The sequence below is a fragment of the Hippoglossus stenolepis genome, chromosome 23 (assembly GCF_022539355.2).
Source record: "Hippoglossus stenolepis isolate QCI-W04-F060 chromosome 23, HSTE1.2, whole genome shotgun sequence".
NCBI classification, from domain to species: Eukaryota; Metazoa; Chordata; class Actinopteri; order Pleuronectiformes; family Pleuronectidae; genus Hippoglossus; species Hippoglossus stenolepis.
The window spans coordinates 9414970-9432119 of record NC_061505.1 but is presented as its reverse complement, the minus strand read 5'-3'; the positions used below and the strand labels follow the sequence as shown (position 1 = coordinate 9432119).

Genomic DNA, 17150 nt, shown 5'->3' with positions numbered 1-17150 from the left:
CATAAATTTAGCAGCAACGTGTTTGCCGGGGGAACAAAATATCTGGAAGCGGACGGTGAAGTGTCATGTCGTCCGCGGCACCCCTTGGCTGACTTTTACCTGTTTCTCTCTCTCTCTCTCTCTCTCTCTCGCTCCCCCTCTTTGCTCTGGGAGAACTGGAGCCGGAGGAGCGCGGCGCGGAGAGGAGAGTGTGAGCGACTCGGGCAGGACTGGGACGCACGGACACGCCAGAGCCACAGCTCCACACTTCTTGGTATCCACGCTCAGTCTGTCAGAGATGAGAGGGGGCTGTTTGGGGACGACTGGGCTGCTCCTGCTCGTCTGCGTAAAGGTAAGCTGCTGCAAGAAAACGCAAAGGTTGCCCGTTATTAAACATGTTAAGGAGGAAAGAGCGTCACTTCAGTGTGGGACAGATGCGTTTGGGAACTTTGCCTGAATTACTCGACAGAGAGAGAAAAGTGACACCTGTTGCCTTCAGTTTGACCTGTGCTGTGTTTCTAAAAGAACATTCAACATGATAACTCAACACAGACTGATATGCTTTGGTTATACATACATTTATCATCATATCCATATATAGTTTATTGCAGGACCCATAACCGGTACTGTTATTGGCTACATGCATTAATACCTGACATTAAGCCACCAAGTAAAGATTTACTGAACTTTGATTGACTTAATATGGTGGCCTTCCTTATCCTCCAGGGATGCTGCAACAGGTACAAGGCTGTTTGGCATTCTGCTGAAGTGAAGTTTTGTTGAAGAAAACAATACTTGTAAAATGTGGCATAAATATGAGCATTTAAATAATGTCGTGCAGCTGCCCAGTAGAGGATCTAGGATTTTTATAAATCGGGGCCGGCAATTTACACAAAGGGGCCGATTATTTGTCCGACATTCACGCACAATTCCTGATTTGAGTAAGGTCATTCCTTGTTTACTGTTCGCTCTAAAGCTTTGAGCAAAGCCACACATCATTGAAAGTATTTTTGAAAATTTGTCCTTGATCAGGAGCATTGTGCACTTCAAAAAACTTCGAAAATAAAAAGTCTGAACAAATTTTTATTTAGTTTTCTTAAGTGACAAACAAAACAATCTACGGACAGGATGGGGCAATCAGATTTAAACCTGGGCCAGTGCCCCCTCTGACCATGCCCCTGGATCTGTCCCCGCAGCAGCCCTTTAAAGTCCAGAGACCTCTTTTTTTTCTTTGCACTCACAACGTGCAGTGGAATAGATAGTTCACTGGTAATCCTCCAAAAGGTCACAGCTTATCAGTCCTGGATTCGAAAGAACTTCCAAAATCGGTGTGCTCAGCTCATGTCAATCAGTTCTGCAATAGATTTCCATGTTATCTCCTGTCATACACATGCATCCGTTCATGCAGTTGTGTAAAAAGCTGACACGTGCTTGCGTGAAGTGGACAGCAAGAGACACAAAGCAGTTGTTTGGCCTGCAGACGGACGTCCGGGCTCAAACAGAGAGAGAGAGAGAGAGAGAGGGAGAGAGAGAGAGGGGGGGTGGGTGCCACTGCTTCAGACACCCTGGCTGCCATGTCGTCGAGCTGAGCACGTCCACACCATAATCAGTGACTGTCAGTGACAGAGACGCGCTCGAGGCTTTGCAACTCTTTCCAGGCCACTGTCCAGTGCTGGCCTGATTGTGTTACAGTTTAGAGTGTTGTGGTAGAAAATCAGGAAATGGGACATTAATCTTTGTGTGAGCATCCATGTAAGACGACTGAGGGTCTGAAATGGGCTGTTTGATGAAGTTAACATGGACCAGCCCTTTTTAAAATGTGGACAAAATGAACCCTGTTACATAATATTGAGGGCTAAATTGGATAAAGATGACATATGAGATGTGAGTCACTTGTTTCAGATGTTTTCTCCATGGTTTTTTTAGGGCAGATGTTCGTGGTACTCAGAAGGGTGTGTGTTAATTCTCTTATATTCACATTAAGTTGTCTGCAATGAAAGTGCATCATAAATGATTGTATTACACACTGGAGCTGACTTCTGTATTATAAGTGGTGGTTTATGCTGTGAGACAGAGTAACGACTGAGTTGGGTGGTCAAGCCAGCACTTGACAAGCTTTCCCATCTGTGCAAGGAGTGACTGTGCAGCATGAATCAGCACTGGACATTTATCTGTTCACACAAACCAGAGTGACCCAGTGCTTCGCTTCAGAGACCAGGGATCAACAAGTGTTGCCTCCCGGGGTCTCTGCCGTGCCACGGCCTTTTCTTTTCATCCTTGATGGCAGGTCAAAGTCTTTGCATGACTATCTGACTAAAGAATGAGGCTCTATATTTGTGTGTGTGTGTGTGTGTGTGTGTGTGTGTGTGTGTGTGTGTGTGTGTGTGTGTGTGTGTGTGTGTGTGTGTGTGTGTGTGTGTGTGTGTGTGTGTGTGTGTGTGTGTGTGTGTGTGTGTGTGTGTGTGTGTGTGTGTGTGTGTGTGTGTGTGTGTGTGTGCGCCAAATGGCCTGTGGCTCCAACCCTAAATGGAATAGAACTTCCTTTGTGGGTGACATAATGACATACCTCGTGTGATTCTTGGATGGTTCTTGTTGCTGTCACTACGTCCCCTTGATTTGTGCAGCAAAGTGGAACCTTTTTGCTGGATAAGAATTTAAAGGTGGCTGTGCGTACCCTTAGAAGACACCCAAGTATATCTGTAAGCACCAAGGTTAGTGGCCCAAATATTGATCTGGCACCTGCTAGTGTTTTAGTTCTGTTCTTTGTGGTCCTCTATGTTCCCCCTTATTGCTTTCACCCTTTTTTTTGGTAAAAGTTTAATATTTCTTAAGGGTGAAATCATAACGTTGTAGTTGACAATTTGGCATTATAGATTTGGATGAACTAATGCGTTCTTCATCTCTGCTCATATTTTTCAGCTCCAGGTGTTAAAATGTCATCGTTAATATGTCAGTCCTTGTTTCTGGAGCAATTCTTGTTTCAAGAAACTTGCAATAACATATTTTTCTAAAAAAGTCAAACACCTTGGCAACTAAAAACGGCAGAAAACATTCTTTTTTGGGGGGGGAATGTTAGCCACCTAAGCTAATGTTGGCTTATGTTACTGAATGTTACAATAAAAACGTATTCAATTGGTTGCAATCTGCAATCCCACCACTAGATGTCACTGAATCCTAAACGCTAGTCCTCAAGGGGCCAGAGCAGGAAGAGCAATCAGTGAATTCACTATGCATATCAGATTACCACTGCAAATTAACAGCAACACTGAAAACTGGATGTATTTAATGAGGTTACTTAATAAAGTCAGTTTTGGCACATTTACCTGAGGGGGCACTAAAGGCTAGACACTTAAATCTTAAATAAAAAACTGCTCAGTGTATTTTTTTCCCCCCAACAAGGTGAATAAATTACCACAAGTCTCTTTTATATCACTGCTGGCAATAAAAGACAGCAGGCAAAACGAGTTTAACAAAGATATATCTGTTGAAATTGATTATGCTCCTCAGGAGTTACTGGAAAACAACATGTTTTATGGTTTCTAATGTGTGATGGATATAAGTCAGCTGCCAGACCTCACTACAGTGTTTGGCTGCCACGCTCACTTCCCTACATGCCTTTCTTCAGATTGCCCAGCTGGAATTTAAAAAAAAATTAGGCAAAAAAAACCCCAACAGATTTTGATGGTTTTTCAAGGAAATGGTCCCTCTCCGAGCCCGAATGCAACGAGCGGAGTGCATTGAAGTCCTCAGGATGGGGAAGCTTTGGGGTCTAATGGCAGGATTAAGTGGGGTCACGGCATGCAAATGGTCCCAAGTGAGCGTCCGTCAACAACAACATCTCTTGTTCCTCGGCTCGACCGCTTGATCATACGGACCACAAACCTTCCAATTAGCATTCATGAGGGCCTTTGTTGTGGACGCAAGTGGAATGGGAAGTGAATTAATTTTGAGAGGGATTGGTCCCATTTGAGTAAAGGGAAAAGGCTTCAGAGAACATCTGGCCAGTGATGGATGGATGGAGCAAGTTTTTGGAGTGCGTTAACAAGACCGCGTGTTTTCAGTTACGCAGCAAAAGCCTTCATACTCATCTCATTGTTGCCATCTGGGGTTAATCTGTGGAGTGAGACTGAGCGTTGGGTCGTGTAGAAGTGCGGAAGTGTGTGTGTTAGAGAGTGTGTGTGTGTGTGCAATGTTAGTCCAAGGCCAAAATTCACTGGTAGTCATGTTTGCACAAATTGCCAAGGCACCCAAGGAGGGTCTCACTTTTCATTCAGTGCCCTCAGTGTTCCTGGCGTAGAAGCAAATTTTCCTGTGTGTCTGACTCAGGTGTGTCTGTATACAGCTCTTCCAACCCTGCAAATCCAGAGAGCAGGCGTTCATCCCCGTAAAGCTGGCCAAAAAGGAAGTAGCTTCACACTATTCTCAGCGGGCCGATGAGGGAGACGTCCTGCAGAACAGAACAAGCGATGGCAGCTTCTGTTTAATGTTGAGCCTGAAAGAAAGTTCAGTTTCTATAGTAATTTACTATAAACCAATAACTGGGCTTTGGTCTAGCACTCATCTCCAATTTGTAATTTTTTCTTTTACTTCATCTCACATCAGGACACTGCCAGTTCCTTGAGGCCAAAGAAACCATTGCAGAAATAATAGAAAAGGCCTCTAATCATAGATTTTGCAAATGCGGCACAACTGGAAAAAGTATAAAATTAGACCTGGCTGGAGGATGAGCTCGTATCTGGTTTTGTAATTTTTAAAAGACCGTTTTCCCTTTTGTCTTCATCCCAGTGACGACTTGCAGCACACTTGTTCCTGTTGAAGAGAAATGCAACTCGACACTTCAGAACCTCGTTTAGTCGGAGGACTAGTTTGGGGAAATATGATTGTTTGGAAGTCATTTCTCATTTGTGCAATCTGTGCAAAAATGACAAATTGTACATACCTTTATGTTTTTTGCGTAGACATAAGAGTGGTATCGATCTACTCCTCTTACTCTCGTCCAATAAGTGAATCAGTATGTTCCTGTATTCCAAATCATTCCTTCCTAACATCAGGAAATGATGAATAAACCAGGCTTTGTACAAAGTGAAAAGATGTGGAACGGAGAAAACGGCTTTCGCTGTTTTTTTTTTTTTCCCCTCTCCCAAATCTTGTGGAACTCGATAGTGTTGCTTGCCTTTCAATCACTTGATGCTGAGTTCTCATAACATTCTGTGACTGAGTGCCCAACTCCGCCTGAGCCAGTAAATGGCATAACTCGCTGGAGTCGTGTTGCATTGTGTGTGCCAGAGTGTGTGCAAGAGGGCATGTTGTTCAGACTCCAGTATCGAAAAAGCGAGTTTGTTTTCTGCGGTTTCATGTGGCTCTCAGGAAATGAAATATGTCTTATTGTGCGACACTGCAAAACTCTGACCTTACATCATCCTGCTGTCACGCATTAAGAAAGAACTACCAGCAGATGGCAACATCACAGCAGAAGGACCTTTTGTGTCCAGTTCAGCCCCAGCGGCTCCCACGGCCATCACAGATATTCAACTCTATTGTGATTTTGCAGGTGGCTGCCCTCCGTTCCCTCTCTATTTCCTCTGGAGCCCATTGTGAATGTATTTGTTCCTTCATCATGAGGTTTATTTGTCATTGCCGGGCTTGAAAGCCGAGCCTCTGGCATCCTGTTCCTCTGACGAAACATCTTGGGCTCTATCTGCAGCGAGCCCGTGTCCCCTCCATCAGCGTGATTGAGTGTTGTTGTTTTATCCTGTTGTGTGTTCCTGGACGCCAGCTCAAACTTCATTTGCAGCAGCCGGGGCGTCTGTGCATCATCTGGCCTGCACATTTCTAACACACAGCCAATCTCAAACAGCCACATAACCTTGCAGTCGAGCGACGCTGCCTTGGCTTGAGCTCACGCGTCTAGCTCTGTCTGTTCTCCTCTGCCCCGGCCTTGACCTCAGATTCGTCCCAGGGTGGAATTGCAGCGGGAGTGCCGGGGAGTGGTGCTAACGGGAGGGGAGAAGCAGCACTGGGGCCCCTCTCGTGATGCCTAATTAGAGGGGAGGGCAGGTAGTAGGCGTGTGTGTGTGTTGTCTGTGTTTTAAAACACTACAGGGGAGGATTGTCAGGAGAGAGGGAGAAGCCAGATTTGATGTTACAGAGGGAAGCAGAGAGGAAAGACAGAAGGACAATGGAGGCAAAAGGTCAACAATGAAAGAAAAAGAAGAACAGGACAGGAAATAACATCTGAGAAAATGTGCAAGACAAATATTACATTTAAGCATTTTAGCAGTGGAATCAAATTACGATTTTATTTTTTTATTTTTTTTTATTATGTCACAAAAATTAGAGGAAATGTTAATAGTAGAAATAATGTGACTTACAGGTCAAAGCAAATACCCTTTTCATATGTAGCAGGTGAAAAGGGCCAAGCAGGAGTGATGGAGAACAAAGCCACCGGCATAAAGTTGGAGAGTAGCACATAAATATTCACTTGCTGCGTGTAGATGCAATGATTCCAGATTCACCGACCGATTGACAGGCATGAAAAACCAAAACCGACAGCAGCTATCATTCTCACTGACCTCACTCTTTTTGGAAAGGAGAAAATGAAGTTGCACATGAGTGTGAGAGAGGTTGTGTGTGTGTGGGGAAAAGACAGGATGGATGGCTAAATCGAGGGGAAACATGATTGACTGAGGGTCTGCAGTGCTTGTATCTGACAGCATCTCTCCGCTGAACGTTTGCGAGGCTAATGATGCTTCCCGGGGTTCTCACATTCCCCCTCCATGGCCACATGTGCTTTGAGTAAACGTTGCGCCGCCATGACTGAAAAGTGGAAAGCCCATTACAAATGATGTGCTATTAGGATTACTCGGCACACGCCCACAGAAGCAGATGTAATCGTGCTTACAAAGTAGATGCGTGGAGCTTTCTGTAAATGTTCTCGCCTTTACCATGTTCACCAATTACAACAAAGGTGCAGTAGAAGTATTCAAATCCTTGAATCCATTAAAACTTTTAATTAGCAAATCAATTTAGTGCATTTGGTTATAGCACCCCACCATGACCGTTAATTTAAGGGATAAAGGGTAAAGATAATGGATAGACGGATTGAATATATTCACATTCTTCGTTTTCCTTTCAGTACTAGTTTTCATTGTTGGTGGCAGATACAGGGCACGAATTCAATGATGCACTGTGTCACCAAAATCAATCAGGACTGAGATCATGACTATTAAAAGTAGTAAATGTTTTAGGAAATACCGAATTTGTTTTCTTGCTGAGGTTTAGATGAGAAGATTGACACCAATCATTTAGTCGGCTAAAAATGAAGATACAGCCACTGAACGAGAAATGGTAGATTTCACGTACTTATATGGTACACTACTTCATCAGCAGCAAACCAACGTTATTACAGTTGCAAACAATACCAACTAACAACCCACCAACATTATAATGGTGACACATCTGACAGACGGGACAGGTTGATCTACTGATCAATACAGTCAGTCAGCATGTTTACATCGGTTACTTCAATGTAATGTTGGTCCTGTCCATAGAAACTGCCTCCTTTTTATAAAATGAATTTTTTTTTTTTTTTCAAACTAACACGGGAGTAACGGCTATTACTCGTTACTGTCACTCAGACTGTTTGCATGCTTGTTTTGACGGCGTGAACAGCTATTTTCCTGAAATGCTTGTCACTTCGATTACATTTTCATTGCTACTGCATAAAAATAAGATATTCTGCTGGATTTTAACATTTCTTTCATGGTTATTTAGCAAGATTTCATACTTGCATTCATGAGCATTTTACCCGCAGCGGTCGTCATGTCGATTCGCTTCCTCCGTTTGTAAAGCATTCGGGAATTTCCGTTAACCCCTTCATTTTTAGGGGGGAGGTCCTGAATACACAAAACGAAGGATCAGGGCCAAATGGTAGCGATATGGGGGGGAATTGGGACGGGGCATTAGTGTGTGTCTGTAGTCATGTGACTTCTGTGTATGTGGTGTGACCGTTGGAGCCAAAGGTTCATCTGCCTTCCTCATTCCCAGGCTGCTCACATGGATTATAAACCAGGGTGCCCTATGAAATCCACTTGCATGTACTTCACACACGTGCACACACATACGCACACAGTGAGCGGCGAGACAGCACAGATGCTGCGGCCATAGAAAAGATTTGTTGGCCCCTGTAAAGAGGCCTGGGTCGCCCCTTTTGAGAAAGCCCCTGCTGTGGGTGTGGGTGTGTGGTAGCAGTTGGGAGGTTATGGTAAATAAAGTCAGGTTTTCATTGATAGAAAATAAAGGCAGTTCATTGTCTTCTAAGAGTGAACATGACCATGAACTTTAAATGACCTTTATTTACATTTTTCACGTTTTCAAAAAGCCTGTACATTCTTGTTTTGTGTGTGTGGTGCAGTGAATGACCTTATAAGACCTTTCTTGACTTTTTTAGAAAACAATTACAAGGGGGGGAAAAAAAGCAGCTGCAGGTCAATGTTGTTTTCGGCCTGCGTCTCACCGTGGTGTTGCATTTGAAGGGCCACTGTGAAATTCTGTCCCACGATCCCTCTGTGCCGTGACATCATCCACGTTGGTGTCTCGCTCTGATCTCAGCGGGGGGTTGCACCACATGCAAAAAAAAACTGCCTCGCATGAACCCAGCTTGTTTGAATCTGTCGTCCCCCGGTCCGAATCCTCTCAGCACTCCTGCTCGTCTCCCCGATGACAGGTATGCAGCCTGAAAAGTATTTGGCAACCATGACCTGGAAAAGTGCACATTTGACATTGAGCATGTCACTCACCCTTCATTTTCCACCACCCCTCCTTCACTTCAATGGGACATAATGCTCTCTTAAATAAGGCCTGTTGTGTTGTCAGCGCCGTTCCTTCTCTCATCTCGGCCGCAGACGCCTCATAGCTGGAATAGTTGGGATTGTGGTCACCAGGTGGCCTGTGAAGCCACCTCGATGAAACCACAGATAGTGAAGTCGGCTCGATACGAAAGATCCTAAACTGTTTGCTCAGATCATTTAAGCTCAATGTTGAGAGACAGACGGACGGACTGACAGACAAACAGACGGACTGACGGCCAACTAGCTGAGGGTAAGTGCAGGGCAGGTGAAACCATCTCAAGTATGTCTTGCTTCTTTTAGGCTCTTCTTATTATCATTTTTGACAAAGTCTCTCGACACCAGTCTCTCAAAGTCTCTTAACACCATTTTAGAGAATAATTCATGGATCTTGATGAAAATAATCTAATAATATTTATGAGTGTGTGCAAATCTAAATAATAATCCTGCTCTAGTGGTATGCACTCTACTCAGTGACATTCTAGTTAATCTATTGACTAATTCTTATTTTATAGATTATTTATTTATTCACTATCACTATCCAGTTTAGCTTTGTTTGCAACAGCTAAAATGGCTCTTGTTGTTGTTTATTTGTATTTTCAGTTTGTTATTGATCATATCTGAATTGAACAATTGAGGTTTTTCTCATGTCCATTAATCCTCAAATGACTTGAATTAATTCAAAATAAAAATGTTCACTCTTTAGAGCAGAAGATTGGGTTACAACCACTGAAAAATAACCATCTCCTCCAATAAACCTGCTGACATTTCAAATTACTACAGGAAACCTCTGTTCATCTGTCACACCCAATATTTCATACAATCTTTGCTCCAGGTGAACCACATTACGACATCACACTGAGTGGAGGATGTCGATGATAATTAAACAGGGTGACATACTCATCAGTGAATCGCCTGCAGTGAAATGAATGACGCACGTAGAGAATAGGGACGTTTTGAGAGCGAGGGCTGCGTGCGTTTGTCGTCTTCGTGCATCAGGAACAGAGAGTTGGTGAAAGATGTGTATGTGTGTGTCAGCGTGAGACAAGTGCGTTAGGGGACGTTGATTGGCAGGAGGGCGCACCAGGAATGCGGCCGACTGCGTCTCTGTGTGGGACAGGTACAAACCGCTCCATCATCGCATGAGAGAGTAATCGTTACGGGCAAATCATTACATGATCAGAGGGAATCAAGTCTGTGCCAAACGCTGCATGCGCAGCCCCTCGAGAGTTTTGTGGACAGGAGGAAGTGAATAACAAGCAGGGAGTGACGGAGTGAAGGGCAGATCACAAACTGAGAGAAGACTGTGGGATACACACAGGATGTAGATTTTCAGATAACGTTATAGTGAGAGGATGCAGCAGTTTTTTTTTTTTTTATTCCCAATCCAGTTCATGATTGGATTTATATTCTCTGGTTCTTCTTCCATCTGTACATGACAAATGTTCACTTGGACCCAAGGATGAACTGATTTAGAATTTAGTGGACAAGGTTGCTATGACCTTGTGAAACTAACATCTCTGGAACACCTTGATAAAATTGCTTTAAAGATGGTACACATGTTCAGTTGGACTCAAAGATTAACTGAGTAGAGTTTAGTGTTAAAGGGTCAAAGGTCACAGTGGGGGTCTTTTGTGTTGAAAGACTGAAGATTGCATACTTCAGACAGCAGAGTGCCATTCTAGTTGGAAATGTGATTTATTACTCTGAAAACATTTAGCAAATAGACATTTCCTAAATTTCAAGTGAACTGAAACTACATGACTTTTATGTTTCACTCCCTTTGTGATTAACTTAAACTGCTAAAAGCTGTGCAGACTCCAGAGAGAAGACAAGTGGCTCAATGTGTCCAAAATAAGTGACCTAAAACTTTCAGAATACAAACTGGAAAAAGGAGCAAGGGATTTTTTTTCTTCTTCCCCCATAGCACACACCATGTTAATCACGAGTCCACTTTGCGACAGTTGGTCGATCAATCAGTTCAACATTTTGCATGAGCACATTATAGTAGTTCCACCTAAACGTAATTGGCAAAGGTTTTTTTTTTTTTTTTTTACGCAACAGGTTTGGAATTTACTGCATTTGCCCAAAGCTAAGAGAATGCCAGTCTCTCACCTCAGAGTGAGTGATGCTCACTCACCCAGTGTTAATATTACAATATGTGGTTGTAATTGCAGTGGCTTAATCTATGCTGACAACAAATATTTTTGCCAGGGAATATTTTCCTTGAGAACCAGACTGAGCTTGCCGGCGTCTAATTTACACAGCAGATGTGGAATTGGGCAATGCCGTAACACGACATTTAGGTTTACAGATCGGTGCAAGCCGGCTGTACTGTTGCTATAAAGTAATGTAGAGATTTAACGTACACACGTTAAAGTGTGAGGAGACTCTAAAGTGTGTACGGCATATGTCTGAAGTGACTTTTCGCATGAATCCCTGACGTGCAGGTGTGTCTGGCAGATGCGCTCTGCCTCGAGGTGCAGTGGTGAGGATGTAGGTTCATGTTCAACAGCGTGTGCCAAAACTGTCTTGCTTGTCTCAAACTTTTTCTTAACTTTTATCTGTGCAACCATGTGTGTCTGTAATGCAACCGTAGGTGATTCTTGCACCAACACGCCGTCGTCTTTTCTTTTTTTTCAATGCCGGCCTGAAAGTAAATATGCGAGTGTGGGCTTACACGTCTACCTTTTCATTTCATGATCTATCTCTTTATCTACTTGACACTTCAGATTGATGTCTCCCTTTGTTTAGAGCTTATTAAGAAAGCCCAGCGTGCAGCGCAAAGACATATTTACATCACAAAATGTTGGTCTTTGTGCTCTCGTAGATGTTTAAGGCTTAGCTCCACAAGTGTGGCTTTGTATTGCCCACTGACTGACACACTTAGCTTCTGCTGAGCCATTCTCCTTGGTCCGGGGGGTTCTTCAACAGCCTCTCCCTTTTCCTGGCTCTAACCTACTTCAGCTCCCAGGCTTCCTGCTCCTCATGGGTCAAACTAGGAGGGAGTGTTACTGAAAGAGGGAGAGTTTCAGTGCACTGGGTTGTCTCTTCCTCTGCAGAGTGAAGGTGGGCAGCAGGGCGTTTGAGGGCAAGATGATTTCCTCTTCCCCACAGAGAGAAAAAGACTGAGAGATAGTTTGCCCAGAGGTGAGGACATTCCCATGTCCCGGTATTTTCATGCTTCGATGGCGGCGATAGCCAGTGGCTGGATGCATTATGTTTTCTGGTTGTTCGTCCAACCATCCGCAAGGTAATTTCTTCAAATTTCATCTACTGTGACCTAACAAAATGCTTCTCTGCCTTGTGAACACTTAAGAACTTATAGACAGAATCCTTTCAAAGTTGGCACAAATGTTCACTTAGAGTGGTCGACTACATGATTAGATGTCAAAGGTCACTGTGACCTCATATTATTGTGAATACAATCTGTTAGGAACACATGGAGAGACTAATACTGCCCTGGTTGATGGAGGCTTACAACCACAGGCCCGTAATTCTAGTTTTATTTCAAGAATTTGGGGAAATAGGTGTAAAGCATTCATGCCTGTTTTACACCTGGCCCTCAATCGTGTGTGTGTGTGTGTGTGTGTGTGTGTGTGTGTGTGTGTGTGTGTGTGTGTGTGTGTGTGTGTGTGTGTGTGTGTGTGTGTGTGTGTGTGTGTGTGTGTGTGTGTGTGTGTGTGTGTGTGTGTGTGTGTGTGTGTGTGTGTGTGTGTGTGTGTGTTATAATTTTTTGCACAAACTTTCCAGTCTCATTTTTTTATTGTATCCGATTGGAGCCATACCCCCCCACCCTACGTGCACTGAAGTAATTATTGACAAAGTCTTCCAACTGTCGAGATAAATTTGGAAAGACATCTCCCTGCTTTCATGTGACGACCCAGGGCAAAGGATGGGTTGTTATTCTTTCCGCTGCACTAATCCAGGTTGTTGCAGGGGCTCAGCTGGTCAGGTCCCAGATTTAACACTGCAAGTGAACCCGCTAATCACATACACACATGCACAGGATAGCAAAACTCCCTTGTAGGTACAGGGCTTGACATGTCAGTGACTCTGTCAGTCAGACTCGTGCATCCAGCTGTGCAGGTCGAGGGATTTTACTGTACATAAGAAGCCAGTGTGGCTCTTGGACCTTCGGTGAACCTGCATGCCCCAGTTATCTGCATGATGCAAGTGAATCAGGGCAGATCCACCACTTGTGTCTCATTAATATCAGGCTGTTGTGTCATAACGGCGCTGTGTGCATGGCCCTTTCCCTCTTCAGTGGTACCGCTCGCTCAATTGCTCCGTGGCAGTAATAATTATTAGTGTCTGTCTCTGTAACAGTCAAGATCGCTGATTGCTCAGGCAACAAAAATGCAATAAAAAGAACCCGAGCAATTAAAAAATGTGACTCACTGTCACAAACGCAGTATTAAATCACATGCCGTAGCTGATGAGAAGTCAAGTGGCTGTGCATAAAAGTGTATATATAGCGGCACACACATTATAGTGCAGTCCTGAAATAATAACAGGTTTCCTGCAGTAATAATAGTTTATATAAGTTCAAAAATTTTGAATCCAGAACCAGAAAATATCACAGTTTGTGGTTCCAAACTCACTCCACACTTTATTAGTCCTTTTTTTTTTTTTCTTCTTTCTTTCTCCTCATCGGATGGAAAACATTTTATTGCTCTCAAGTTTATTGAGCTGTTGATCCAAGAGAATGTGACCGCTGAATACGAGTTTTAAATGAGTTTTCTCACCGTGAATGGTCTATTAACGTTTCGGGTTGTTGACAGACGTGGACAAGAGTTGAGAGATGTTATAAAGTCTGAAAGCAAAAATAACCTGCAAACTAAAGTCGTTTAGCAAGTGTTCAAAAGTCTGACAGCAAGGTTTATGAAGTTTGCGGTGCAGTGGTTGTTCTAGATCACTTACAACCAAGCACAGATGCTAAAGAGGCATTTTGTGTTGTATGGCCTCTGTCATTTAACACAGCATACATTTTGTAGTAGCTTTTTAAGGCAAACAAAGGTAATATGACAGCTCTGAGACAGATTGTTTAGTTATTATTCTTTAACACATTTCACCATTGGTCCCATTTCCCAAGATTACTTTTCATTTAGTACTTGTCTTGTTTTGGGTTTTTAGTCATATTTCTTGTAGATTAAATTAATTCTGACGCTCTTTCTATACTTCGTTTTATAGAGACATTTGTGATTGGTGGTTGTGTCCAGAAGTTACAAGCGATGAACACATTCACCCTCCATCATTAATGCAGCTGGTGATGGTGCCGTCCCTCACAGCACAACCCGATGGCTCATGCGGCACGTCTGTCCTCCTCTGTCCTTTCCCTGACCCATAATTCCCTTCTTCCTGCCCACCTCTAACTCTTAAAGATTAACAGAGTGCTCGCTGCCTGTCCACCTGCTACAGGCATCACATTTACGGGCACCAGGGTAATCTCAGGGGTCCAGTTGGTTTTCTAATCCTTGGACAGAGAAACGGAGAGCCCGGCCAAGGGCAGGCTGTTCACTTTCCAAGGGGATATGTTATGGGAACCGCCATTGTTCACCTTGGGAGGGCCACCTGTATCAATATCGCAATCAACTGTGCCAAATGCAACTTATTGGGATATTGTGTTTGTCTTGGCATCTGCTAAGATGTTAGATGATTTTTTTTTTTTTTTTCGTGATTATTTGCATGTGGCATGTGCACTGATATCTGGCCCTGAAGTTTTTTGTAGAAGCCAGGCCCTTGTTCCAAAGCACACAGGGGTGTTTGGTAGCACCACCAGATTACTATGAAGCTGCACTTGAAGCTTTCATTGGCTTCGCCTCTCCTCCTAAGTCGTGATATGCCCTCGGGATCGCTCGGTGTCACCTGGATATCTGTGAAAGCCGCAGAATGTGAAGCCATCTCTGTTACGCACGCCAACAACAATGGAAGGGCCGCTTGGACCACATTTGGAAAGGTTCTGGTTGCAGAAGTAATTTTGGGGGCTATCAGATTGAAACTCAAGATGCCAGAGTCAATTCTGTCAGGAATTTCCAAGAGGGGTGTGCACTTTTTTTCAAAGCTACTTTCTTAATGCAAGAAGAAAAAAAAGCCTTTCATGGCCAGAGAATCACTATCACAATGGAGATGAAGATGCCCCGATGAGGTTTTAGAGTCTCAAATGTCTTCACTGTCTTAAACTCCGAGGTTGTCTTTTACAAAGCTAGGTGGCCTGAATGTCTTTTGATAAGCAGCATTTTAATATATTTCCATAAGTAGGTGAGTTTTTTTGTGGAGGTGTAACTCTACTCCATTCATTTTAGAGCTACTGTTATCTGTTCTGTCGCTGAGCACAGTCTAAAACTTAATGGACCCTCTGATTTCCAGTTTTTAGGGTCTGGTAGCTACATCTCCCTGATGCATGCTCGACAATGAACTTGAGATTCTCTTCCACTTTCTGTCTGCATGTAACACAGTCTAAGCTAAATGATTTATGCCATACGCTCCTGTCTTTGTGTGTGCGTTGGCACTGTAAGTCGAGCATGATATATCTCTCCGCAACTGCATATTCCTGCAGGATGGTGGGTGGAAACGTGTGCAGATGCACTGCCCAGTCGTGACAAAGCTGTTCCTCCTGACAAACCTTGATTCTTGAAGCACCTTGGCTTGCGTTGATTTTTTGCGCCGCTGAGAGACAGCTTCCAACCATTTGGCCACTCTAAGGTTTCATGCCACCGGGGGTTTGCTCTTCACTCTGAAAAAATAACATTTTCTTACACAAACCAAAGCCACAGCCAGCAGGTTTTCAGAGACGGATCGCTCATCTCGCTGGGTGAAATGTACCTGCTTTGCGGGGTGACCTGTCAAGTTTGTGCTATTTAGAGTGGAACTGGAGTCGCTCTTTGGGGAAGGCATCGGTATTGTAATACCGTCATGGTAGTTGAAAAGAAAGACATCTGTAATGTTGTTACTACATTTGATAGCAATATTGAGTAGTGCTTATTCAAGAGATCCTTGCTCATGCTGTCTCCCATGAAACGTAGTTAATTTGTGGCGAATGGATGAGGCTGAAACCGCTTACTGTGTAAACAAAAATGATCCTTTTTCATATCATTACAGTGGCGGAACGCGTCAGGTTGGTCTGCCCAAGGGCTGGGATGGAAAAAAATATAACCGTCTTGCCGTAGCTGAAATTCTGTTTTGTCAGTAGACGCCTCTGTGAGTCTTGTGTGCGTTCTGCTCTCTGTTCTGCACTCGAACGACAGGGAGAGGGAAGCGTCCAGTCATTCTTCAGCAGACTCGCGCTGTAGCTGTGCCCGGCAGTGCCAAACCCCTGCTCCCCGCTGAGATGACCCTGGGCACAGGCTCCAGCTGTGCAAACACAGCCACATTGCTGAGCAGACACTCGTGTCCCGGCTGAGCCAAATCCAATTATTTGCCTCGCCTTGAGCCGCTTTTTCATTTCATTTCAGTAGCGCATATTCAGCCGCCTCTCTCCGTACACACGAGCTGCGCCGCCAGGCTGAGCAAGGCAGACAAATGCACCACTGTGGCTTCTTTCTCTTCTATATTTCTCTCGTGTGAATGTTCCCCTGGTTGTCAGCATAATTTCTCAGGCTTTTGCTCATTTTTTTTTTCTTCACATAACTCTGCCGTGACAGTAGGTATCCACTTTGTTTGAAGGAGAACAACCAAAGTCAACAGGGAGGGGACGCACGCCACTCAACGAACAGCAGGCAAAAAAATGTTTTTGTCAGGATGGTACAGCCCATGTGAACATAAGCATCCAGCCAAAGATCTTTTATAAGTCCCCTTTATTGGAACTTGGGTTTTATGTTCATTGTCCTGGTCACGATTTGGAAGAATCAGGTTACATTTATTTGAAAAAAAGCTTGTTGCTTTCTGCTGAGACTCATTATCCTTTCTCTGGTAAAAATACAAACATGAGGTTTGAAACTAGAAGCAATGAAGCCTAAATTAAACTTCTATGTTGCTTGTCCAAGTATCTAAACATCCAGATATGTTGTAAGGATTAAGAATAACCAGCTCTTCACTTAAATACAAGAACAATGCTTTCACTTTATGTCCACATCTTTTACATGCGTCAGTATCTGCTGAGGATGTTGCTTGTGGCCTTGAACATGTAGCATAAGTCGAAGCACAGTATTTTATCAGGCCATCATGTGCATAATTAAGACCTCTTTAAAGGCTTCATTACAAGCTCGCTAACAAAATGAACGACCTGTTGTCATCACCTACATGGGCTGCCTCTGCCTATATGTGACACTGATTGGTTTGAAGATGGGCGTGTGTGTGTGTGTGACGGCCTATTGTCATTTCGGC

General features: G+C 43.7%; 1 protein-coding gene across 3 annotated transcripts in view; it reads left to right on the top strand.

Annotated features, from left to right (window-relative positions):
- Positions 1-17150, top strand: part of LOC118102613 (ADAMTS-like protein 1) — a 95022-nt gene continuing 77872 nt past the window's right edge. Inside the window, exon 1 of one of the 3 annotated variants that reach the window (XM_035148925.2) lies at positions 1-331. In XM_035148925.2, coding sequence (XP_035004816.1) covers positions 278-331 — 54 coding nt within the window. In that variant the 5' untranslated portion in view covers positions 1-277. The remainder of the gene's footprint in view (positions 332-17150) is intronic. The other 2 variants (XM_035148923.2, XM_035148922.2) reach the window with 2 other exon arrangements.